Genomic DNA, 27355 nt, shown 5'->3' on the forward strand with positions numbered 1-27355 from the left:
AAAAGCGCACAAACTATTTTGAAATATTTTGCACAATGAGAGGACGTTGCTGCTGTTGAATGTAATACCGAGTACTGATGGGTCAGCTATAGTGCAGTTCGCTGCATATTTCCTTTTAAACATGAATAGCGCATTTTAATTCCATTTGATTGGAATCCAATCCCATAAACACTTATTTTGTCTCAAAATCAAACGCTGGGAGTTTTCTTGGACCTGCTCCCAGTCTGCTTTCGTAACTTCGGCAAAGGTTTGGCAGAAACCCCGTTTACAGGCACAAATCAGGTTTCTGCTTACGGTGGCGGAACGGAGAAGCCCTGAGGAAATTTACCTCTATAAACGTTTACAGCACAGAAAGAGGCCAATGGGGCCCATCGTACCTGTACCAACTTTGAAAGATTTATATATTTAATCCCATTCCCCTGTGCTTTCTCGAAACTATTTTGAAATGTTTCTTTTATTAGGCATTTATCCACTTCTCTTCTAAAAGCTCTATAGATTCTGCTTTCACCACTGTTTCTGGTAGGGCAGTCCATATCCTAACAACCCTCAGCCTTCTTTTTAAAAAAAAAAATTATGTTCATAACCTCCCTGTTTGTTTTATTGGTGAAGATCTTAAATTTATGCCTTTAGGTACAGACTCACTGACCAGTGGAAATATTTTTTATTGAATTACCTTCTTAAAGCCCCTCAATTTTGAACATGTTTTGTTTACTCTATCTTATGTAATAGTGAGGCTAATTGTAATACCCCTTCTCTCAATGCCGTCCTATCTAAGGTAAGCGATTTCTGCATAGACTAGCAATCCCTTCCTTGGAAGGAAGTCAAGAAATGTCTGTTTATCTTGGTATAGTTTTAAAGGGGGTGCAGGAATAGAGACACCTGAGGGATTACATACAGAAATCTTTCAAGGTGACAGAATAGGTTAATAAAGTTTTTTTAAAGTATATGGAATCCTTGGCTTTATAAATAGAGGCATAGAGTACAAAAGCAAGGAAGTTATGCTAAACCTTTATAAAACATTGTTTAGGCTTCAGCTGGAGTAGTGTCCAATTCTGGGCACCATACTTCAGGAAGGATGTCAAGACTTTGGAGAGGGGTTATCCACTTTGGCAGAAAAAATAGAAAAGCAGATTATAATTTAAATGGAGAAAAATTGCTAAGTGCTTCAGTACAGAGGGACCTGGGGTCCTTGTGCATGAAACACAAAGTTAGTATGCAGGTACAGCAAGTAATCAGGAAGGCAAATGGAATGTTGGCCTTTATTGCAAGGGGGATGGAGTATAAAAGCAGGGAAGTCCTGCTACAACTGTACAGGGTATTGGTGAGGTCTCCGTATTTAAGGAAGGATATACTTTCATTGGAGGCTGTTCAGAGAAGGTTCACTAGGTTGATTCCGGAGATGAAGGGGTTGACTTATGAGGTAGGTTGGGTCTCATTGGAGTTCAGAAGAATGAGAGGTGATTTTATCAAAACATAAGATAATGAGAAGGCTCGACAAGGTGGATGCAGAGAGGATATTTCCACTCATAGGGGAAACTAAAACTAGGGGGCATAGTCTCAAAATAAGGGACCGCCTATTTAAAACTGATTGGAAGGAATTTCTTCTCTCAGAAGGTTGTAAATCTGTGTAATTCTCTGCCCCAGAGAGCTCTGGAGGCTGGGTCATTGAATATATTTAAGGCTGTGATAGACAGAATTTTGAGCGATAGGGGAATAAAGGGTTATAGGGATCGGGCGGGGAAGTGGAGCTGAGTCCGTGATCAGATCAGCCATGATCTTATTAAAAGGCGGAGCAGGCTCTCTGGGCCAAATGGCCTGCTCCTGCTCCGATTTCTTGTGTTCTTGTGTACCGATTTACTAGGGATGAGGGACTTCAGTTACATGGAAAGACTAGAGAAGCTTAGAGCAGAGAAGGTTGAGGGGAGACTTAATAGAGGCGTTCAAAATCATGACAGGTTTTGATGATTTAAAAATAAGGAGAAACTGTTTCCACTGGCAGAAGGGTCGGTCACCATGGGATGCAAATTTAAGGTAATTGTCAAAAGAGCCAGAGGTGAGATGAGGTTTTTTTTATGCTACGAGTTATTATGATCTGGGATATATTCCCTGAAAGGGTGGTGGAAGTAGATTTAATAGTAACATTCAACAGGGAATTGGATAAATACTTGAAGGGGAGAAAATTGCAGGGCTATGAGGAAACAGCAGGGTTGGGGGCCTGATTGGACAGCTCTTTCAAAGAGCCAGCACAGACAAGGTGGGCCAAATGGTCTCCTTCTGTGCTGTACGATTTTATGATAATCTTCCGTACAGCAATGTTGCTTGCTTAACAGTGCTATGAATTTTTAACACACTAACAGATTAGTTGAAATAACCAATTTCTTTTTGGCAATAGGAAAATGGGAACATTTAAGCAGGGAGAACTGTGTTTGCAGGGGTTGCTAGGTGTGGCATGTAAACTACTAAATAATTAATTTAGCATTTATCTGCCACAGTACATTAGGCAAATTGTACTGCAAAGGTATTCAAATAAGGCAATGGCTATCAGTTTGACGGGTGTTCATCAGACTGTCAATATCGCATCACTTACTTAATTTTGGTCTTGTTAGAGGTGTACTTATCTTCCATAATTGATGAAAACTTTCTACGATCAAACAATTAAATTGTTACAGTTGCAGATAATTCTTTCTTTCTTCCAGATTCAGCTTAGAATGACAACAGCAAGATATAGGCCTACTTGGGACCTGGCACTGGATCCCCTCGTGTCTTGTAAATTGTGTCTTGGGGAATATCCTTTAGAGCAAATGACGACATTATCGCAGTGCCAATGCATATTCTGTACCCTGGTTGGTATGATTTTTATTTTGCTGTATAACTGGTTGTAGGACATTTTTAAACAATTTTATAAAGCTCGCGATGCTCCAATATATTGTAGATTTAATATTGGAATTGTTGTGTGTATCATGTCAAAACAGTCGAGGTTTGATTTAAAAACACTGCAACAAGCCATATTCTTCATTGCTGATATTTGTAGAATCTGCATATCTTCCTGTCCTTTGGACCCAGAAATATGGGAAGATTAGCTTAACGTTTTAATTTTCCATTCTGATAATTCAGTATAGTTTCTTTGTTTCGGATTCCCTCCAAAGAGATACCTGCCTGCCTCTGTCTATGTTGTATTCACGGAGAATTGCTTTACATTTCACTAATGTCAATGTTTTTTGTAGTCTTGGACCTTACATGATCTAATGGAACCACTTGCTAGGATAGACTTATTTTTGTAAATGTATTCACATTTTTACTATTAATATTGCATCAACTTGCATCATTTAATTCAAAATGGAGACTTATTTCCTCTTTGTATGGATTTTTCTTGCAAAACTAACCAGATGAAATTCAAGACTACTGTCTTTCCATTTCATGTGATTTCAGTAACTAGATACATTTATTTTTTACTGACTTTAACAAAATCTGCCTTATTTTTATATATGATCATTGTATGGCTCACTTTTGAGAACTGCTAATCCCTTAAATTTAAAATGACGCGCCTGAGCTTTTAGCATAATATGAATGACTCTTTGTGGATTTACACTGAAATGTTATTTGGCCTTCTATAATTTTCTACATTTCATTCAGAACAGCTCTGTTGACATACATTACTGATTTTAGGTGTCATTTCAGCAATGGGAATAATTTTAACAGATCGCTGTGATGATTGTGTATGTTGATACTGTACTAGCTTTGTGTTGCCTGCTCTGGTGGTGAAATTGTCTCAGTGATGGTTTTCCTTCTATTTAAAAAAAAAACAATTGCTCCATTGATTTGTAAGAGACACAGAGTAGAGATACTGGCCTGTAACTGGAAAGCTCTATGACATCTTGACTTGATTTTTTGTTGTTTGGCACAGTGCCAATTTTTCACAGGCATTCTACTATTCAGGATTGTTTTTGTTTGGAAAAAGTTGAATTATTTAATAACTCACAATAAGCTATTTTAATAAAAGCAACACGGGAAGTGTTTTTGCATTATTTTGGTTTAATATTAATGGATTATTCAAATTATGCAATTTAGCATTAAAAGTAGATTTGAGATGATAAGAATACAGGACCTTTTAAAACTATTTTAATGAATCTAGAAGAATTCAAGATGGATGTAGTTGGGTCCAGCAAACGTTACAAGGTCAAGTGAGGAGTCAAATTCTGATTGAAACAGATCTGCTCAATTCATTACTCAATCAAGCCCAGTTTGAAAAATTGCCAACATTTTAGAGATTAACCTCTCTGATCCAATATAGCACATCCGAAGTCTTGCTGCTATAGTATCTGCTTTCATAGGACAGAGTTTAACAATATGATTTCTCAACAACTTTTTTGGAAACCTCTGTACTTTTCTACTGGGATTAATCAGAGCAATTATTTCTGTGCAGCTGTGCCAGTGCTGTTTTTCTTGATCTATCTAGTTCAGCAACAAGACCATCTGCCTGCTGTTTGTAGACCGAGTGATATTTGAGTCTCTGAATTCTGTACAGAGGTCTCCATCTGTGCTGACTATCTCAGTTTTATGAATTTGCAGTATTCTCTAGGAATCAGAAGTTGTGGATCCTGGGATGATTTTACTGAAATCCTCATAATTCAAATTACACTTGTGGTAACTAAACAGGACATGTATGCGAGAGTGCAAAGAAAACTCAAATGTGAGTGAGATGATTAATGAAGAAAGATTAAGGACTGTCTAGAGGGAAGAAGACAATGGAAGGAAGGTGACATATACCTACTTTCCCTGACACCATCTGTGCGTAAAGCCCCAGGTCTTTCTGTTCCTGCAATCCATTTAAAATTATACCATTATAAACAAACATTTCTTGACTCCCTTCCACGGAAATTCTCAGACTCAATTGCTAGTCTAAGCAGAACTCGCTTATCTCAGATGGAATGGCATTGAGAGGAGTGGCATTACAATTAGCCTACAATATATACACACAAAAGGTGAACCCAGAATATTACTTCAAGCTAAGTCAGGCGAATATAAATTTAAATTGGTGAAAAGTTAATTTAAAACCGATATTAAAAGAACAATATCTTCACTCAAAAGAGTGATAAACATTTGTAACAATTCATCATGTAACGTTCTAGAGTCCAACGCATTAGGGATGTTCAAAATACAATTGGATGCTAGGCTGGTGAGTTACATCATTAGAGGGATGAAGTTCAAATGGGCCAAATGCTTTATTCTCCTTTACTCTTTACAAACTGAAATAAGCAAGTAAGCAGTAAAATTTTTGAATGAGTTTTTCTAAAGTTCCAACAACTTTTCAGTTTTACTGAAATTTCCCCAGGAGTTGCCCTGTTTTTTTTTGGAGTAAGTAGCTTTTTGTGGAGTAATTTAAAAATCGCAAATTTCCCCATTTAACTTGCTCCAGTGTAAGGTTTTTTTCTAGTTTCGTTTTTTCCCTCCAAAAGGGGGCGTGACAAGCCACTTACGCCTCTTTTGGCTATATAAGCAAATTTGGCCAGCTGAAAGTTACTCCAAACTAACTTAGACCAGTGTATGTGGCCAATTTTGTAGGCACAGAAAAACTTTACCTACATTTAAGAAATCAGCGCAGGTAGCCAGAGAGAGGGAGGGAGGGTGGGGGGGAGAGAGGAAGGTGAGTTAGAGGATTCTAAAGATCTTCACAACATCAGCACAACATCATCAAAAATAAATGAAAGATAAATCAGCTACTGAAAATAGAGTAGTCCTACCTTGCCAACTGCAGAACGCACTGGCTAGCCCTCCCGCCAGGGCTAGGGGCGGCAGGCCCGCATGACTGTAGGGGTGAGGGATTTTTACTTTTTACAGTTGTCCCTAAATGTGTGGCCCTAAAAGAACATGATTCAATTTTAATGCAAAATATCTTTTATTGGATATTTTACAGTGTACTTCAATAGCAACAACAACAGCAAAGAAAGGCTGCACCCATCCCTCACCCACATCTCGGGGAAGATGTACTTCCTCATAGGGTCGGTGATGGTGATGGGGAGGGGGGACGGGGGGTGGGGGCCCGGCTTGGGTCTCACCGGTGGCTGGTGCGTGGATTGAAGTGGGAGTGGCATTTGAGTATCCGGCCTTTGTGCCCTTATTGCAGAAGCTAGCTCCCTCATGGCATCTGCCATTGTTTGCACACCCTCCGAAATGTCTGCCCTCCATTCCCGTCTCAGTGCTGAAATTTCACCCGACAGTGTCGCTACCTCATCACGCACCCCACTGACGGCCGCCACGAGTGATCTTGTGAGGGCATTGGTCTCCTCACCCAATGACACAACCTGATTAAACTCTTCTGAGGGCTGCATCTCAGGAGAGACTGGTCGGCTTCTCCTTCCCCTCGCCGTGGGTCTGCCTAGTAGCACCCCTCCAGTGTGAGGTGCAGGCTGGGATGGTGGGGCACTGGGTGTCCCAACATGCATTTCACCACCGTCACTGGGACCCGCGACCTCGGAAGGTGTGAACCCATGGAATGTCACCGAGGAGCTCATGAAGGTTTCTGGCAGTGTGATGTCCTGTGCTATGGCCTGATCCATATCGCAGTCAGCATTCTCCCATGCACACATTTCCATGGACCCCTCCTCCCCCCCACCCGCCTTGGTCTGGAGCGCACGCATCTGGATCTTCTGGTGGATCTTCAGGATGTTGAGGAGTGTCGTCGTCTTCTGCAAAATACAACTGAACAGTCAAATGGTTAGCAGCACAGGAGGGGGCAGGATGGGTGGAATGAGTAGTCTGACGCGTAGCAGGCCAGTCAGCAGGTTAATTTGAAGGGTGACTATGCATTTTAATGACTCGCCCTCACCCTCGCGTGTGGGTCCAGCTTGTGCAGAGCTGATTCTTTTTCTGCTGGTGTGACTCAGCAAGGCAGCAACCCTCTGTTCCAGGGGTGACAGTTGGTGCAGATTTGGCGGACTTCCTCCTGTTCGACGTCTTTCCCTTTTGTTGTGGGCCAATTTCTTCAAAGATGAAAATATTAATTTTCACACATGGTGTGCTTCTGATGGGTGGGACACATACAGTTGCTCACATTTTCAACTGCAATTCAATTTAAAGATGAAGATATTACTTACACTCACTACTTGACCAACATCATGCTATTTCTTTTTGCACTAGCTTCCAGATCTTGCGGTATTGACCCCTGCAGAGTATTCTTCTGCAACTAGGTTCCATCTTCTTCTCATTTCCTTGGGTGAAACTTTTGTGGGACCACTCTTGCTGATATCCAGCTCCAGCCATTTCTTCTCAATTACAGTCACTAGTTTCTCCCCTTCCTCATGGAGGAAATTCTTTGTTCTTGTTGCACGCTCTTGCGACATTCGTGTATTGGACTCACACTCGGGTAATGTTCAAAAATCACAGTTCTCACCTTTCTTCCACCTATCCAGCACTCCTTTCCACTCCCTCAGCCACACAAAAATCACTATTTAAACCTTACCTTTATATATGGTCCATTGCCAATGATACTGAGGACTCTCTCCCTTTAATTGGCCGATTGTCAAGCTTCCCGCTCCACTGCGCATGTGCGCACGCAGAAACGCGCATGCGTCCCCCTGCCGGCACTCCATGAGACGCTGGGCCCAAGCCCTGCCGGCTGCGCTGAGCAAGCGCGGCCGAAGCTCCGCCCCCCGCAGGCCCTGCAGCGCCATGACAATGGAATCGGACGACGAGGGAGCGGCCAAATTACCAGGTACATTTTTGCCGCTTTTTTTCCCCCAAAAAGTCAGCGTGCCACCCCTAACTACGCCGCTCTAGGCGGCTGGGGAAATTTGGGCCCATATCTTGGTGGGAAGATGGTAAATCCTATTGTTGTTTGTCAGGAAAAAGTCTTAAATCATCCTCTGCACAAGCAAAATAAGCCGATCACAACAAGGCACCAATTGCAGAAAATTACTTAAACTATTTACTGTCCAAATACAATGAAGAATGAATCCCCCCCAACTGAGAAAAATCAATTAGAGCTTTTCATACATGCTCTATTTCCCCCAACTACTGCAGCTCCAAAGGAAGTCTTGGGCCCAAACATCTTAGGCTTGGAGGACTTTTGTAAAATTATTGATTGCTCCAAAGTGGAAAAGTGAGAATGCATTGATGAAAGTCACCCATAATGCCAGGGCAATCTGGCTAAATGAAGACTGATGGCATAAATGGAAAGAAGAATTGAGTGGAATTGAAGGTTTCAAATGGAGCTGAAATTCAATTTTTAAAATAAATTAATAAAAGGAATACTATTCTAGCTGCATCAACCACATTAGTTTTTAGTGTTCCTCCCCATCCGTACTTAATGTTTTGTTGAATCATATTTTAGTGTTAGATGCATGATGTCCTTTGAGCCAAACCAGTGCAACTGAAGTGTTTAAATGTAGCGGCAACAAAACTAAATTCAGCACTCTACGTATTGAAGTAGTCGTCTTCTTAGGCAGTCCCTTGTATCGAGGATGACTTACTTCCGCACCAAAAAGGGATGAGTTCACAGGTGTTTCAATGAAGGACCTAATATTCCACAGCCCGAACTACATATTGAAGGGCGGAAGATGCCTGTGCGTGGATTTTTTAACGTGTGATGGCCATTGCACATCAGCCACCATATGGGCTTGACGGAGCTAGGTCTTGATCTAGTGGCAAGGATTAACCAAGACGACTGGAGACCTGCTCTGCTGCATGGACCTAGTGCGCACATATCACAGTGTGGGCTGGCCTGTGCTCCCCCTGGGCCCTCGCCTCTTCTGGGCCCCGAACTCTCACCTCTCCTGGGCCCTGATCACGTCGCTCTACAATCTCTCGCCACTCCTTCGGCCCCAACCTCACCGCTTCTCTGCTGCTTGCCGCCTTGCTGTACCTGACCACGCTACACTCAGCGACCTTGATTTTGGTGACATCCAATCCAGTCGCCCTTCTCCAAGTCGCTGCCCTCCTGCACCAGCTCACACTGCTCCCTGAAGTGGCCTCCATGCTGCTCCCGGCCCAACGCTCCTTTTATGGCCCCGACCTGCAGCTGGTGGTTTCTCGCAGGTCGGGGCCTCCACGCTGAAGTCTTACACCCAACTGTAAGAACGCTATGACCCCTGTAAAACAAAATTCCCATACACAAACAAATACCCTCTTCATACAACAGGGTAGCAGCCTCCAATAGTAGGTGTGCATTCAAAGGCAACCCTGTAGTATAACAACACAATGCTCATACCATTGGTGGCATTGAAAGTCTCCTGGACTGGAGTTATCACCCGCTGCTATCAAATTAAGCAATCACAGACAGAAAATTGAAGCAGTGTCGATGGAATCTGCCATTGGGTTACCATTTGTTTGGTGTGCGTAGGCTGACTCTTCAACCTGACCATGCAGGATAATATGTATTCAATATTGCAGGCCTATACAGCAAATTACATCAAAACATTTTGATAGTAGGTTACTAACTACTGAGCAGTTTCCTCTTGCTAAACTGTTCCCACAGTTTTACCAACAGAAACCAGCACATAAACCTTCCATTGGAAAAAGTTCAGTAATAAACAGTATCATTAGACCGCACATCAAATGACAGATGATGTAACATGCAAGCGTAGGTTGAATACACTTGTCTGCATTGTTTCTGGATCCACTAACTGGTGCTTTACATTGAGTGCTGAAGCCTCCAATGTGTGAGCCACGGGATTACCTGTTTGTAGAGCTGGTTTTCTGAGTTGCAGCTGAAGATCTAAATCTCACTTTTAACTGAAGTTCACTTGAGGTAAATTGATCAAACTAATTTATTTAAATCAGTTTGAATCTGTTGTATTTGAGTTGTAGCAGTTTTCTTCAGATTTTTGTCCTGTCCCGAAAGCAATGACCTGTATTGGAGTCCAATTCTACAGGTGCTGGCAGCTCTCCAGTACCTCATCCAAATGGCTATTCCACCATGTGTGAACTTAGTCAGGTCAGTGTCAGCAGGCTAATGGGCCAGGGGACTCATTACAACCAAGCCCAAGCAAAGTGCAGGAGCTGCTGGATAACGATCAGGAATGGGATCCCTGGCTGATTTAGTCTTTTTTTTTTCCCACCCTAGCTCAGATAAGGCCAATGTTAAGAACCCCATTGTTGCCCCTGATGAGGTCAGCTAACTCAGCGCACACCAGGTGTTAAAGCTGGACCTTCACTGTCTCTTTGGCTCAGTAGTGGAGGAAGCTAAGTAATACAGTTTTTGTTAAAACCATGATTACCAACACAATTGAGAACACTATCATACGATTGAAGTAGTGGTGAGCTGAGGATGTCCCTTCCCTTCGAAGGTTACTGTCAGCCCAAAGAGAGTGGCTAGGTATGTGTTCCAGCCATTCCTCTTCAGTCTGTAAAATGCATCCAGAATGTACAACCCTCAAACTTTGATCGTGAATTCCTTGGAGAGAGCCCTTTTAACCATCTCCTTATTGTGTAATGGCTGAATCTTCCAACTATTATTATTCTTCAAGATCCTGTCCAAAAAATAAATTAACTTACCTACAATTCATTGTAAATGGAAAGGTCATTCATTTGCTGTGGTTTTTCCATTTTCATATTTTTCTATCCAAATAAAAGTCATCTTTTGGGGATTTGGTTATACTTAAACCTTTATTATTACTTCATAACTCCAAATTCTACCAATTTTCTCCCTTTTTGGGGATGTGGTACAATCATCACCATCATAGGCAGTCCCTCGGAATCGAGAAAGACTTGCTTCCACTCTTTTTAAAAAAAAAAAAAGTGCTTGGGTGGCTGAACAGTCCAATATGAGAACCACAGTCCCTGTCACAGGTGTGACAGATAGTCGTTGAGGGAAAGGGTGGGTGGGACAGGTTTGCCGCTGTGCCAGTTGCACTCAATACCTTGTCCCAAGTGGTCATCTTTATATGTGAGCAGGGCTTGCTTGATAGTGACTAGAACTGGGAATTCTGGATAATTTCAGTCCTCACCCCCAAGACCAATTGTAACACATCTCCCTCTCCCCAGCTGAGGGCCAACGCACAGGGCTCAACTTTCCCCAAAGCCATTTTTTGGCGTACTTGAAGAGTTACGCCGTTTTTTGGGGCTCAACTATGCCAAAAAAAATCATCCAACTTTCCCCGTTTGAATTGTTCATTTTGGCACTGCCTAGCCTGTCCTTAAATTTCAAGGGTGGAGCCTAAGATCTGCGCCAAAAAGACCGGGTTGCCAGGGTAATGAGGGACACACTGCGGGCTGAGGCTGGAAAGTGAAACATGCAACACATTCTGGCCAGCTCACAGCAACCTGCACAAGCACCTTACACATTGCAGCAGCATTCCAGCATTAAATTATTAATGTTTATGCTAAAAGTCTAACTCCCTACCACCTCCTCCCGATGCTTGTTGCCGCTGCTAGCCCTGGCCGAAAGGCCTCTTTCCCCTCTCCTCTCTTTCCCCACCCCCGCCCTCTCTGCTGCTGCTGCCGCTGCCGCTGTCATCGTCATCTGAGCCACGGAACTTCATCTGCTGCGCTGATTTTCATAACCTGCACCGATTTTGTTAACTGTTCAGTAGGTTTTTCCAGAGCGGTCACACAAGCCGTCCTAGGAAAAATTGGAGTAAATCGGAGCTGGCCAAACTTGCTTAAATGGCCAGAATTGACACAGGTGACAGGTTACGTCCCCAATGAGGTTAAAAAAAATTGTAGCCTAAAGAAAATCCTACCTAAGTGAATTACACTGGCGCAGAAACTTTGGGGAAACTTGGAGATTTTAATTTACTCCCCAAAAAAATGGTGCAAGCCAAAAAAATGGCACAGATAAGTGGAGAAAATTTGAGATTAAATATGGGAACTTCCTGGTCTGTCTGACTTAGGCAGTGATTGCCTTATCTAGCTGAGCCTTTAGGGAAGCTGTAATGATCCTTCCTATCATGCCTTCCTGTCATGTTCAGTTAATCGCACGAGCTGCCCTTTCTGCCCTTTAATAAGTCTAATAGCAATAGTTGGCACCACTGCCCACTGACGATTTTGAATGCTACCGAACAAACTACTCCAATTCCAGCACTTCTAATTAAACATTCTCTCTCCAATCGGTTAACGTTAAATGGTGATTAGAAACCTTGAATGCTCCTCCAAGAAAGTGCAGTTTTCAATTACTTACTGACTTATCAAAGGCTGTGTAAATCACACAGGAAAAATCTAAGAGCTAAACCTCCGACCACAAAAACAGGGAAAGTAGACTCTGCATTCTCAGTTATTTCTTGGAGACTGACGTCTGTGTTAATGTGCTCGTCCACCTATTGACATTATTTCATGGAGCCCCTTGTTTGTTGTAGCCTGTGGAATAAAGTACATTGGCTTCCTCTGAGTGCCCACCCATAATTTTGTTGTGTAAACATAGTTTTGGTGAAGTTGCCGCCATTACCTTTTCGGGTCTTGGGCAATATGTTGTATCTCTGTATTTACAAACATCACAGCCTAAAAATTTCCCAGTGTAGCTCCGGCCGTCAAGTTCAGTTTTATTCAAAAAATGTCAGCTGCCTCGCTTCCGGCGCTGGACACGGCCATTTTGTTGAGGGCCATGGCGCTGCAGTTGATCGCGCTGGCCTCTCGAATGTAAATTAGCAGATTGTGATGTCACTCGGCATGCAACGGCTGACTTATGTCATGACTGCTCATTTGGACGTTCTCGCTCTCCTTTTACACTGTGTCCTAACCATTCACAGAAAAGCATGTGTGAAGCAACCCTGCAGAGATGCTGTCAATGCTTTTTAAAAGTAAGTTTGGATTTAAGCTTTTGGACATTTTTTTAAAAATATTTTATTGAAGTAGTGGCTTGGTGCAATAGATGTTAAAAGTTTTTAAAGTGTGCAGGGAGTGCTGCTGGATGCTTGCAAGGCTTCAGATGGTAAAGGAAGGCCTCCGAGAAGACAGAAAATGCTGTAAATACAGCAGGTCGGGCAGCATCCTGGAGCGAGAAACCGAGTTAATGTCTCAGGTCGAGATGCTGCCTGACCTGCTGGGTATTTCTAGCATTTTCTGCTTTTATTTCAGAGTTCCAGCATCCGCTCGCAGAGGGAAGCAGAAGAGGAGGAAGCAGATCGAAGGATGAAACCCAGACAGCTCATTTCTAGCTGGCATATCCGGGATGCGGTCCCAGTGACCACAACTCCAATTCCCCTTTCAACATTTGTTCCACGCCTTACCTTCCCTCTGTTACTGACATCACAGCATCTTCATGGCCACAATGCAAATATAAAAGCCACCACAATGCAAACTTTCCAATCCAACTTTATCCATGTATACATCCAATATGACATCAAGAAATCAATTATGTGCATTCCCTTAGTGACTGTCTTGTGTGTGTGTGCCTTTGCCTATTCTAGTGAAGTCATACAGTGCTACCTCAGTGACTGCAGCATGACTGGTGGAAGACTGCAGATGGCCTTGCAGGACGACCTTGAGGAGCTGGTGGCTGGGATTGTCAGTGACCATGTTTCTTCCTCCTCTCCTCTCCTGTTCATAGAATCACAGAAATTTACAGCACGGAAGGAGGCCTAGACAAGAGCTATCCAGCCTAATCCCACTTTCCAGCTCTTGGTTCTATTCTCTTCTCTCTTGCAATGAACAGTGTGTGAGGCTAGTGGTGTAGTTGGTACGAGCTGGCTTTTGAAGATGCATTCACTAACCTTGATCACTGGTCTCAGGTCATGAAACTTCTTTGGGTACTGGAACCAGGGGCTGGGGGCAACAATGCTGACAGTGCTGGTCTCGGTGATCAGGTCCCACGTTTTTTCTGCAGGGCCTCCTGCCCCCCTGTGGGTAGAGGACCTCTCTTGCAGAGTTGACCCGCTGTACAAAGCTGGAGTACTGCGTGTGAGATCCTGGGTGCCCCTTCCCTGGCTTGTTGAGCCATTTATATTAGTGTTGAAGCACTTCTACCTTTTTTTTTAAGTGGCAGACAGTTCATCTTTAAGAGAATGCTGCCTTGCTCCAGGGACACTACGGCCATGCTACATTGGGCCTCCTGCTGAGACTACGCATTACACGGTATGTTTTGCGTTGTGCTAATCTAAATCGTCTGTCAACACCAAAATGCTGCCTGCACTCTCTTTTTGCAGGCGACCATTAATTTCGGCCCATGGTGGCACCTGCCATTTCCGGGCCTAATTCAATTTCTAGACCCAACAATCTTCAGGAATAGCTGTAGATCTGAGAAATATGACAACCTAAAGGATTAGCTGCAGGGTTTTTTTGTGCCATCGGCTTTCAGCTTTTTAGTCTGTTAGTCCATTTCTATTAATGAAAGCTCTGTTGAAAAAGCTAACGATTGTGGAATTTCTGTAGTCATAATATATAGTAAGCTGCCCTTTACATCTGTACTATCTTTTTAGATGGGTGATATCCTACATTTTCAACCATACTGTCCTCTCTATTTGAAATCGATCGTTCTACTGTGATGCTCAGATCAATAACATTGGAGCAGAGATTTACCATATAATTTGCTCATCAAATCCTTCCTCATCCTCATAACCTGTTGCAATACAGTTGGCGTATTTGGTTCTAACCTAGCTCTCCTGGACTAGAATAATCCCAGGGATATAGGTGAGATAACACTTGCTCAGACTTCTACTTAAAGAAATCCACCAATTTCAGCATCCTGTTTTTCTCAATGAGAAAAATGTTTTAGTTTAATATCTAAAGTCTGAGCTAAAATGCATTCGGATTGAAGAGGCTCTTGTGTGAATTATAAAGGATGTAGCATCAGGATCTCTAACTGGCTGCTATTGGTCAAGGTTTATCACATTCTGAAAAAAATTGTTGAATTTGCACCAAATGTATGTAGCTGGCTATCATTACTTTTGACAGCTATGCTAGTTTGAAGGATGAAACATTATCTCTTTTAGTAGAAGTGATACCTGAAGTAAAACCTTCCTATCTATTTCAGTTTTGGGGATCAAAAACTGACTGACATATAAAGACCAACCCCCGCCCCATTGTTTTCTCGGTTTCTGGATGTGATGCTGGGATGCTGTTCCATGGGTATTGGAAGCCCAATTTTCCTTTGTCACAGTTGCCATTCTTCTTCTACAAGTCTGAATAGTAAATGATGGTAGGCTAGATAGTGATAGAGCAGGAATCCTGGCTCTTATCATGTCTTCCTTAGCTCAAAGGATGCTGAGACATAAGAACATAAGAAATAGCAGGAATAGGCCATTTGCCCCCTCGAGCCTGCTCCGCCATTTAATAAGATCATGGCTGACCCGACCATGGACTCAGCTCCATTTCCCTGCCCGCTCCCATAACCCTTTATTCCCTTATCGCTCAAAAATCTATCTATCTCTGCCTTAAATATATTCAATGACCCAGCCTCCACAGCTCTCTGGGGCAGAGAATTTGTAGTACCCTTGGGCTCCATGGTTGAGATCAGTTCATTTGTCAAAAACAAGAGATCAAGGCCTAAATCGAACCTTCAGCGCCGGCCGTTAAAGCCAGTTTTGAAGAAACATTGTGGCCACCTCGCTTCCGTTTACTTCCGGCAAGGAGCACGACGGCCACAATATTGGACAGGCCAGCAGCACTGCCTTCGCCTGCGCTTGCTGCAAGCATTTTAATTACCAGAAGCGTGACTTCATTTTTGCAAGCTCAGAGTTTGGATGTTGCCGCTCCTCTTAACCGCCCTGCTCAAAGCATACCCCTGCATGCAGCCATTGAGAGCGTAGAGCAGGGAGAAAGTAGGCTATAAACTGTACAATAAACAGCTGCTGAGATAACTGGTAACTGTGGAGAGCTCAGACTATGTAATTGGAGTGAAAACTGTTTCCACTGAGATGCATCAAACCTCTCCCCCCAGTCAGTCAAACATTTCAGGCGGCAAATACTTTTAAAATAAACTAAACTGTACTACAGTTATAATAATCTCAGGAAAAAAAATCAAAGCTGCATTTTCTTACATTGGGTTTCTCTCTCTCTCTCTCTCTCTCGAGTAGCTGGAAAAGATCCCAATGGCTCGATTTTGAAGAAGAGCAGGGTAGTTACCCTGGTGTGTCCTGGCCAATATTTATCCCCCAATCAACATAACAAAATAAAAAGATTATCTGGTCATTATCACATTGCTGTTTGTGGGAGCTTGCTTGTGCACAAATTGGCTGCCGTGTTTCCCACATTACAACAGTGGCTACACTCAAAAAGTACTTCATTAGCTGTAAAGCGCTTTGAGATGTCCGGTGGTTGTGAAAGACACAATATAAATCCAAGTCTTTCTTTCTTTACACTCACCAAGAGTTCTTCAAAAGTCTGTTGTTAAAAATGTATTTGAACTTTCTTCTGCACGATTTACACCTGTAAACTTGTGACCAAGAGTTCATGTTTCCCTTTTTTAAACATTTTTATTTCAATTGATCTCTCGTGCAACGGTTTAACGACATCTCTGCCACAGTCATTATGTAGTGTTTCCAGTCACGGTCCCTCCAGATCTGAGCCTGTGCTGTAAGACCCACTCACCAGGGAGTGAATCCCCATGTGATATGCAGGTTATACACTGTCACTGCTAGCTGCAAGGTGCTGTATCCCCATCCCCTCCCCCTCCAGCACCTCCACACAGCAAACATCTGGGTGAAACATCTGTGGGCCTATGGCAGCCAGCGAAGGCGGGAGTACCGGGCAGTCTGGTACCCATTTGTGGACCCCACACAAGACCCAGACAAAGGTCTGAAAAAGTAAGATGGAAGCTGTGGACAAACTAATGCTTCCCAGTGTGCCACACGGACACTGCGCTGACCCTACAAGGGCCATCAGTGTACTCGATACTTCCTGACCCAGCAAAACCCAGGAACCGTCACCAAATGATCCTAAACAGCACAATGCCCGAGAACGCCGCACCAAGCCTTTAGACGTAACCTTTGGTCTTCTGATGTTACCGCCAGAAAGAGCATGTTGCACAATTAGATTCTGTGCTCCGCTCATTTAAATCAGCAGGCAGCACCAAGTCCCTGCACTCTTTTTGCGAGCGGCCATTAACCTTGGCCCGTGGTGGTACTGCCCGTTTTCGGGCTTAATCGAATTTCTAAGCCCAAATCTGGGATGACTGGTTTTGTCTGGCTCAGTTTCACATCTGTGAACCATCAGGGAGCAGGGCATTTCTAATTAAATTGCTTAACTAATGGTGTACCTTTAGCTCCATTGTTCCCTTTAATTGGGCACATTGCAGGGCTGTGTCATGTACTAAATACTGAAAATGGGTCCAGTCACTGTTACTGTTGAGACAAATTCAAAACATTTCACTCATTATTGCTGATGAATGTTCTGTCTTTGCTCATGTTACTTTCTGACTTACAGAATAGGGGAACATACTTTACTTTAAATATCTTGTGAGGAGGGCCGGATGTTTTGATCGGTTTGAGATTGGGCTTTCATCATTGTCATTGATAGCTGTGGCTCAGTTGGTAGCACTCTTGTCACTGAGTCAGAAGGTCATTATCACATTGCTGTTTGAGGGACCTTTCTGTGCACAAATTGGCTGTTTCCTACATTACAACAGTGACTTCAAAAAAGTACTTAATTGCTAGTAAAGTGCTTTGCTCGTGAAGGTGCAAACAACTTTTCTACGCGGCAGTGCTATGCGTCCCACCGCGTAGCAGTGCGCCCCTCACTAATTCTTTCTGCCCCGCATGTACCCCACAGAGCAAGTGGAGCGTGTTATTTTGCACTCCACTTGCTCTTGGGGGTGGTAACCCGAAATTAGGTCACGGGGCGGGACTTGTATGTCTGGCGCAGGAAATCTAGCCTCGTGACTGCTACCACCCCCAAATGGGACGGTACGCAATTTCCTCCCCAGGGTCTTTGGGCAATTTTAATCCGGCTCCTAGTGGACACAAGCCCCAAAGCACAAAGCTGATCGTATTCTGTTACTAATTGGGAATCTCACTTGAAAGAGTCACAGGATAGCTTATGTGTCATGTGAAACAATATCGCACTGGTACTCCAACGGTTGAGACTGAAATACGTTGTTCGAGCAGAGTACTGGAAGCTTTACTCTGAATCTGGTAAACCCTGATCTGGGAGTGGACAAAAATGTTTTTAAATCATGGGAATTTCAATCTTTTTTGATATATCTTTCAGTACAGTGAAGTTCCACCTGCACAGTGGTGCAAAACGACATAATTCATATGACAGAGATTTATAACTTTTCCCTGGTTTGCCAACAGTGTCTGAAGCAATATGTGGAACTTTTAATTAAAGAGGGCCTGGCATCTGTAATTAGCTGTCCTGATGCTGCTTGCCCAAAGAGAGGTCAGCTACAGGAAAATGAGGTATTTTGTTTTCTAAGTGTTGTGATAAAATGATTATATAAGTGCGAGTCTTTTATATATCTCTCCAATTCCCTCATTGCATGTGTGTCTGTGCATTCGCTTGTGTGCATCTGTGGTTCTTTCTCGCTCGCTCTCTCTCTCTCTCTCTCTCTCTCTCTCTCTCTCTCTCTCTCTCTCCTCTCCCTCCATCCCTGGAAACAACCTTCCTCTAAGGCTCCCCCAGCACTAAAGTCGCATCTTTCTCCAGTTTCTCTCTGCTCTCATCTTGTCCATGAGTCCACGTCCTGCTCCCTCGACCTTATTCGCACCAAACTGCTGACCACCCAGCTTCCTTTTCTGGCTCCCTTGTTAGCTGACATTGTTAATGATTCTCTTTCCTCAGATACTGTCCCCCTCTCCCTCAAATATGCCGTCATCACCCCTCTCAAAGAACCAACCCTTGACCCCCTCCATTCTTGCCACATCTCCAACCTCCCTTTCCTCTCAAGTCCTTCAATGCGTTGTCACTTCCAAATCCTTGCCTATCTTTCCTGCAGCTCCATGTTTGAATCCCTCCAATCAGGTTTCCGCCCCTGCCACAGTACTGAAACTGCTCTCATCAAAGTCACAAATGATATCCTTTGTGACTGTGACAAAGATAAACTATCCCTCCTTGTCCTTCTTGACTTATCTGCAGCCTTTGACATGATTTACCACTCTATCCTTCTCCAATGCCTCTCCACCATCATCCAGATGGGTGGGACTGCACTTTCCTGGTTCCATTCTTACCGATCTACTTGTAGCCAGAGAATCACCTGCAATGGCTTCTCTTCCCTCTCCTGCATCGTACATCTGGTGTCCACCAAGGATCTAACCTTGGCCCCGTCCTATCCCACATGCTGCCCCTTGGTGACATCATTGGAAAACACAGCATCCGTTTTCACATGTATGTTGACGACATCCAGCTCTACCTCCCCATCACTTCTCTCAACCCCTTCACGGTCTCTAAATTGTCAGACTGCTTGTCCGACATCCGGTTCTGGATGAACAGAAATGTTCTCCAATTAAATATTGGGAAGACCGAGGCCATTGATTTCGGTCCCCGCCACAAACTCCGTTCCCTAGCCACCGACTCCCTCCCTCTCCCTAAAATCTGCCTGAGGCTGAACCAGACTGTTCGCAACCTTGGTGTCATATTTGACCCAGAAATTAGCTTCTGACCACATATCCGCGGCATAACTAAGACCGCCTATTTCCACCTCCGTAACATCACCCATCTCCAACCTTGCCTCCGCTCATCCACTGCTGGAACCCTCCTCCATGACTTTGTTACCTCTAGATTTGACTATGCCAATGCACTCCTCGCTGGCCTCCCACATTCTACCCTATGTAAACTTGAGGTCATCCAAAACGCGGCTGCCCATGTCCTAACTGGCACCAAGTCCTGTTCACCCATCACTCCTGTGCTCGCTGACCTACATTGGCTCCCAGTTAAGCAACGCCTCGAGTTTCAAAATTCTCATCCTTGTTTTCTAATCCCTTCATGGCCTTACCCCTCCCTATCTCTGTAACCTCCTCTAGCCCCCCGCCCCCCCCCCCCCCCCCCCGAGTTATCTGCGCTCCTCTAATTCTGCCCTCTTGGGCATCACTAAGCTCTGGAATTCCCTGCCTAAACCTCTCCGCCTCTCGACCTCACTTTCCTCCTTTTAAGATGCTCCTTAAAACCTATCTCTTTGATCAAGCTTTTGGTCACCTGCCCTCATTTCTCCTTGCGTGGCTCGGTGTCAAAGGTTTTGTTTATAACACTCCTGTGAAGCAGCTTGGGACATTTTACTACATTAAAGGCGCTATATAAATACAAATTGTTGTTGTTGGCATTGGAAGATTATATTCTGGTGGCCTTTATCATTATAAATGTACTATATCTAAATGTGTTCTGATGTAACACTGAAACTATCGGAATATTTTTGAATAACATAGAAACATAGAAAATAGGTGCAGGAGTAGGCCATTCGGCCCTTCGAGCCTGCATCACCATTCAATAAGATCATGGATGATCATTCACCTCAGTACCCCTTTCCTGCTTTCTCTCCATACCCCTTGATCCCTTTAGCCGCAAGGGCCATATCTAACTCCCTCTTGAATATGTCCAATGAACTGGCATCAACAACTCTCTGCAGTCGGGAATTCCACAGGTTAACAACTCTGAGTGAAGAAGTTTCTCCTCATCTCAGTCCTAAATGGCTTACCCCTTATCCTTAGACTGTGTCCCCTGGTTCTGGACTTCCCCAACATCGGGAACATTATTCCTGCATCTAACCTGTCCAGTCCCGTCAGAATTTTATGTTTCTAATGAGATCCCCTCTCATCCTTCTAAACTCCAGTGAATACAGGCCCAGTTGATCCAGCCTCTCCTCATATGTCAGTCCTGCCATCCCGGGAATCAGTCTGGTGAACCTTCGCTGCACCCTCTCAATGTCCTTCCTCAGATTAGGAGACCAAAACTGAACACGATATTCCAGGTGAGGCCTCACTAAGGCCCTGTACAACTGCAGTAAGACCTCCCTGCTCCTATTCTCAAATCCTCTAGCTATGAAAGCCAACATACCATTTGCCGCCTTCACCGCCTGCTGTATCTGCATGCCAGGTCTCGTTGCACCTCCTCTTTTCCTAATCTGCCGCCATTCAGATAATATTCTGCCTTTGTGTTTTTGCCACCAAAATGAATACCATGTGCTTTAATTTTACACACCAATCTCTTGTGTGGGACCTTGTCAAAAACCTTTTGAAAGTCCAAATACACCACATCCACTGGTTCTCCCTTGTTCACTCTGCCAGTTACATCCTCAAAAAATTCCAGAAGATTTGTCAAGCATGATTTCCCTTTCATAAATCCATGCTGACTTGGACCGATCCTGTCACTGCTTTCCAAATACGCTGCTATTTCATCCTTAATAATTGATTCCAACATTTTCCCCACTACTGATGTCAGGCTAACCGGTCTACAGTTACCCGTTTTCTCTCTCCCTCCTTTCTTAAAAAGTGGTGTTACATTAGCTACCCTCCAATCCATAGGAACCGATCCAGAGTCGATAGATTGTTGGAAAATGATCACCAATGCATCCACTATTTCTAGGGCCAATTCCATAAGTACTCTGGGATGCAGACTATCAGGCCCCAGGGATTTATCGGCCTTCAATCCCATCAATTTCCCTTACACAATTCCCCGCCTAATAAAAATGTCCTTCCGTTCCTCCTTCTCACTAGACCCTCGGTCCCCTAGTATTTCCGGAAGTTTATTTGTGTCTTTCTTCTTGAAGACAGAACCAAAGTATTTGTTCAGCTGCTCCGCCATTTCTTTGTTCTCCATTATAAATTCACCTGAATCTGACTGCAAGGGACCTATGTTTGTCTTCAAGTTCATTCAAGTATTGTTGATGCCTTTCATTGATGTAGCTTGAAAAATTATATTTTTTTGCATTTCTTAAACAGTATTTCACTGTTCGTCTTCCCAATAGATCGAATGTGTCGTTGCAGTAGAGCTTATGCAGAGATATAAAAGGTTGCAGTTTGAAAAAGGCAAGTAAATTATGCTATAAATAACTGAAAATGCTTTGTTTTTAATTGTCCATTATGATTTTAGTTACATTCCTTGTGTAAGTTAATAATGATTTTCCTTTTTTAATGTAAATTTATATATTGGCTGATTTCAAAGAATTGCCCTAATTTACAGAGTATTGCAGTATATATTGATAGATCAGTTGTCAATATAATTATCTATCCTGCTCCTCTTTCTATTGCATTATTCTTGGCTCCACTTAAGTTTTTAATCAGCAGAAAAGTACTTTTCTCCAGTTTTTATGGCTAGGTTTCCCAATGAAAAGAAGGCCTCGGATGAACATTTTAATGCAGTGTTGTGGTTTGTAAATGTGAGGTTTTTTATATTCTATTTCCTATCAAGTACCCTTTTTCCAAAGGAACTTGCCAATTAGTCATGAATCCACATGGTTGAAGCTTTCAAAAAATGATGACACATTTCTGAATTTAACAGGATGACAGGCTTGGCACAAAGTCAAGAAGCAGATTTTAAAAACTGCTCATATCATGAAACAAGGGCTTTTCCTGCTCATCTTAGTTATGTTTTATGCACTATATTTTTCTCTTTGTTCAAAATGGGTTTATCTTGTCTTTTGTAAGCTCTTATTTAAATGGTGCGTGTGCATGCTTTTTAGAAGCGCAGTTTCATGCAATACTATTTTGTTAGCAAGAACAACAAAAAAAAGCCAATTATTAGACATTTATAATTATGCTCCCTTAACACTTCTCCTGCAGTTAGTGGTCCACTGAACAGTTGTAAAGTATAAGATTTGTGAATCCACGTGTAGAGCACGCTGTACCGTTGTAAATTGACTGAGCAACAAATTGATGCAGCATGTTTCATGCATCAGGTCCTGACTATCCTGGTCAGATGGAATGGGAAAAGAATGGCGAACTACTCCCAACAGAACACACAGGCAAGATACGTGCAGATAGATAACAGGACATCATTTATAAGACCTGATGGGAGGCCCAGAAAAAGCACAACTTGAGAAGAAGCAGGAATATTAATTCTAGCGTAACAACAGAGTGCAAAGATTGGACATGAAGAAAAGTGTGATTGTTGGAGATATGCAAAGATTGCTGTAGTTGCTCAGAGAAAAATTAATGATACGGCAAGGACAGTAGTAACAGTGAGGATAAGCGTATGGATATTTCAGTCCATGTTGTGATAGTAAAGACAATGTAATGTAAATCATTCTGTACGAAGATATTTTTTTTAATCCTCGTGCCCTTCTCATTGAGAGAGGGACCTCATTGTTTCACTTTCCCTGATTAAATTTGTTGTCGGGTGCTAGTCTCCATAGGCCTGCTATGCTCCACTGAATAACATGAAGCCTTGATTGCAGAGTGCACTAAACTGACTCCCTTTGTTTAGCTTGCATGCCAAGAGGCACTAGATCTGATGGAGAGTATTCATAGATTCACATTTTTGTATCTATGGTGCCGTCAAGTTCCCTGCAGCTTGCGGTATTCATACTTCAGAGTGTAGTCAGTGAAGGAAGTTGTATGTGTTGAGAGTAGTGTAATGTAAAAGCACGTTTAATCCACTCATCATCATAGGCAGTCCCGCAAAATCGAGGAAGACTTGCTTCCACTTAAAAGTGAGTTCTCAGGTGATTTACAATCCAATACAGGAATTATAGTCTCTGTCACAGATGGGACAGACAGTGGTTGAAGGAAAGGTTGGGTGGGGTGTCGGGTTTTCCATAAGCTCCTTCCGCTGTCTGCGTTTGGTTTCTGCATGCTCTCAGCAACGAGACTCAAGGTGCTCCGTGTCCTCCCGGATGCTCTTCCTTCACTTAGGGCAGCCTTTGGCCAGGGATTCCCAGGTGTCCGTAGGGATGGTAGTGTCCTTGAAACATTTCCTCTGCCCACCTGGGGCTCGCTTGCCATGTAGGAGTTCCGAGTAGAGCGCTTGCTTTGGGAGTTTCGTGTCAGGCTTGCAGATGATGTGGCCTGCCCAACGGAGCTGGTCGATTTCTGGTCAGTGCTTCAATGCTGGGGATGTTGGCCTGATCGAGAACACTGTGGTGGTACTTCTCCAGCGCTTTGAGATGTTTGCTGTATATAGTCCACGTCTCTGAGCCATATACAAGGGTGGGTATCACTACTGCCCTGCAGACTATAACCAAGATGGCGGAAGGGATGGTCGCTCCCGAGGGAGTTCTCCCCGAACAAACTTCCCCCTAGCCGTCTGCTGCCACCCTTCACTCTTCTCTTTCCTCCCCCCCCCCCAATCTAACCCTCTCACTGTTTAAACTCCCATTGGCCCTAATAGTGGGTGCATTTCCCCCCACCCTCCTCTAAAATATATCCCTTACTCCTAAAACCCGTGCTGCACAGGCAGTACCTGGGCCCACTGCCTATCCCCCAATCAGATCGACCTCCCTGCTGCCAAGACCTTCCAACTGGACATGGCTGACTCAGCTGCTGCACTCAACGGCGTCCGGTGAGCCTCAAACCAGCTCCGACCACAGATTGGACTCTCTCTTTCCTCTTCACCCTTTCACCCTCTCTCCGGCGACGTTCGGGCCCCCATTCCACCGGCAACGTCCGGGCCTCCCTCGCTCCGGCGACGTCCTGGTCTTTCTCCAGCCGCTGGTCCCACTCAATCCAGACTATTATGCTTAATAGGGGGGCATGGAGCAGAACAGAGGGCGGACCCTATCAGCAGAAAGTACTCACAGAATAGAATAAAAAGAGATAATTATTGATATATTTAAGAAGTTATGCTCTTAAAAAGCATTGAATCTTAAGAGGCTCAAGGTGCACAGACTAATTGCTATGTATCTTATCAATCACAGTACCCAAGTGGATAAGTGTGCTTGTGTACTCATGGGGGCCGGAATTGCCCCGCAGCCCATCCGGGAGTGGTAACCTTCCGGGCCAGTTAACACCCGGGGCGGAAGACCCGCCCCCAGCATGGAATTGCCCTTTGCACCCCTCAAATAAGGCGGAGTGCTGTCTCAGGCGCTCTACTTCATTTGAGGGGCACTCCTGAGGTGGCAGCACGGCGCTGAGGTCACGCTGAACAGATCAGCGCTATGCGGCTACTCCATGTAACACTGAATCGCCACAACGCCCCACTGTGGACTTTACATTGTCCCTGCTGGCCACCAAAGGGCCATCTCATCCGGGCCAGTGACCCGGTACCCAAAGAGGAGTGCCGGGCTGCATAATGATGGCCCGATCGAGATGAGGGCCGCTATTGACAGGCCAACGGAAAAATCGTCCGACAAAAAAAAAGTGGCGACCAGGTGCGCACACGGCCTCCCCTTTAAGGAGCACCCTGGGCAGATGTCACCGACAATGGCACATGCCAGCCTCGTGTCCCACGAGACAATGACCCCTACGGAGCGCAAAGGGGTCAGCATGGGGCGGTGAGAGGTCGTCGCACATGTCAGTGACTCCATCGGTGGGTGTGCACCAGCCTGGGGCACAAATCGCAGGGCGCGGCGCAAACTCCAAATCACCCCCAAAATCTCGGGGGCAATTTCACCCCAGGTGTCACTGCCCCTAGGCAAAAGGCAATTGCGCTCCATTAGAGCCTACCCGGCAGCACCAACCAGGTACAAAAAGGGGCAATTTCGGGCCCATGATGTCTCACTGCTCTCTTATTAACGCTGGGAGAAACTAGGGTGGGGGGGATCTGAAACAACCCATCAATATTTTTGCTGATCGTACATAACTGATCCGCGGTTAGTGTGTCGGTCACCATACTGGTTAGGGCAGCCTTTGGTCATCCTGGGCACTTGCCTGAAATGAGTGTTAGGCCCACCATCTGCATAGTCAATGAGCCTAATGCCGCTTTCAGGTCCCATTGCTAAATTTGATGGCGTCTAACCACAGCCTGAACCGTGATGCTGCAGTCAGTTTTCTCTGACCTTGAGCAGTCCTTAAAGGACCCGCCGGAGGCTGCTACCAAAAAGGTAACATAAGAACATAAGAATTTGGAGCAGGAGTGGCCATTAAGCCCCTCGAGCCTGCTCCACCATTTAATATCTTGGCTGATCTGATCTTGGGCTCAGCGCCACTTCCCTGCGTGCTCACTTCACTCCCTTATCGATCAGAAATCTGTGTGTCTCCACCTTAAATATGTTCAATGACCCAGCCTCCACAGCTCTCTGGGGCAGAGAATTCCACGGATTTGCGACTCTTTGAGAGAAGAAATTCCGCCTCATCTCAGTTCTAAATGGGTGACCCCTTATTCTTAAACTATGCCCCCTAGTTCTGGATTCCCCCACGAGTGGAAACATCCTCTCTGCATCTATCTTGTCGAGCCCCCTCAGTATCTTATGTTTCAATAAGATCACCTCTCATTCTTTTAAACTCCAATGAGTACAGGCCCAACCTACTCATCCGTTCTTAATAAGTCACCTCCCTCATCTCCAGAATCAACCTAGTGAACCTTCTCTGAACTGCCTCCAATACAAGTATATCCTTCCTTAAATAAGGAGACCAAAACTGTACGCACTACTCTAGATGTGGCCTCACCAATACCCTGTACAGTTGTAGCAGGACTTCCCTGCTTTTATACTCCCATCACTCTTTCAATAAAGGCCAATGTTTCATTTGCCACCTTTGATTACTTGCTGTACCTGCATACTCACTTTTTGTGGTTCATGCACAAAGACCCCCAGGTCCCTCTGAGCTGCAGCATTTTGTAGTTTCTCGCCATTTAAATAATTTTGCTTTTTTATTTTTCCTGCCAAAATAGGTAACCTCACACTTTCCCACATTATACTACATCTGCCAAATTTTTGCCCACTCATTTAGTCTGTCTAAATCCCTTTACAGATTGTTTGTGTCCTCCTCACAACTTGTCTTCCCACCCATCTTTATATCATCAGCAAACTTGGCTACATTACACTTGGTCCCTTTATCCAAGTCATTAATATAGATTGTAAATAGTTGAGGCCCCAGCACCGATCCCTGTGGCACCCCATTAGTTACCGTTTGCCAATCGGAAATTAACCCATTTATTCCCACTCTCTGTTTTCTGTTAGTTAGTCAATCCATTATCCATGCTGTAATATTACCGCCAACCCCTTGAGCTGTTATCTTGTGCAGTAAGAACTTTTTTTGCTTGTCTGAATGTGGAGCCAAGAACAGTATTGAAATTGTAGACCGCTGCTAGTCACCACTCATCCCCCTCCTGATCTCCTCTACCTGGACTTACTGTGGGCCTGGTGCTGGGGCCATCGGCAGCCAACCTTCATCCTTGCAAGGAACAGCGGCCCCAGCACGTTAGCCACATCCTAATGACGAAAGGGGACATTTAACACCTACAGTGAAGGGGCAGTCTGTCGATCATTCAGTGCGTTGGCCTCCATGCTGATGTGTCCATCAGTCACTATTAAGTACAGCCCAGCACTAGGTAGTGCAGACATCTCCTCTGGCTCAAAGGCCCAAATTGATGACCTTTCAACAAACTGAGTCCCACAATTGAATATTTGGGATCTTCCCATAGGCAGGAGAGATGGATGATATTTGTTTAAAGTGAGCTGATT

General features: G+C 44.2%; 1 protein-coding gene across 3 annotated transcripts in view; it reads left to right on the forward strand.

The window, feature by feature from the left end:
• Window positions 1-27355, forward strand: part of rnf144aa (ring finger protein 144aa) — a 113614-nt gene that overhangs the window by 53209 nt on the left and 33050 nt on the right. For all 3 annotated transcript variants that reach the window (XR_011593830.1, XM_070884951.1, XM_070884952.1), the window contains exons 2-4: window positions 2697-2843; window positions 18162-18266; window positions 21764-21824. Coding sequence is in view for 2 of the 3 variants with exons in the window: in XM_070884951.1 (XP_070741052.1) it covers window positions 2709-2843; window positions 18162-18266; window positions 21764-21824 (301 nt within the window). In the remaining variant the exon portion in view is untranslated. The remainder of the gene's footprint in view (window positions 1-2696; window positions 2844-18161; window positions 18267-21763; window positions 21825-27355) is intronic.

Source organism: Pristiophorus japonicus, chromosome 7 (genome assembly GCF_044704955.1).
Source record: "Pristiophorus japonicus isolate sPriJap1 chromosome 7, sPriJap1.hap1, whole genome shotgun sequence".
Classification (NCBI taxonomy): Eukaryota; Metazoa; Chordata; class Chondrichthyes; family Pristiophoridae; genus Pristiophorus; species Pristiophorus japonicus.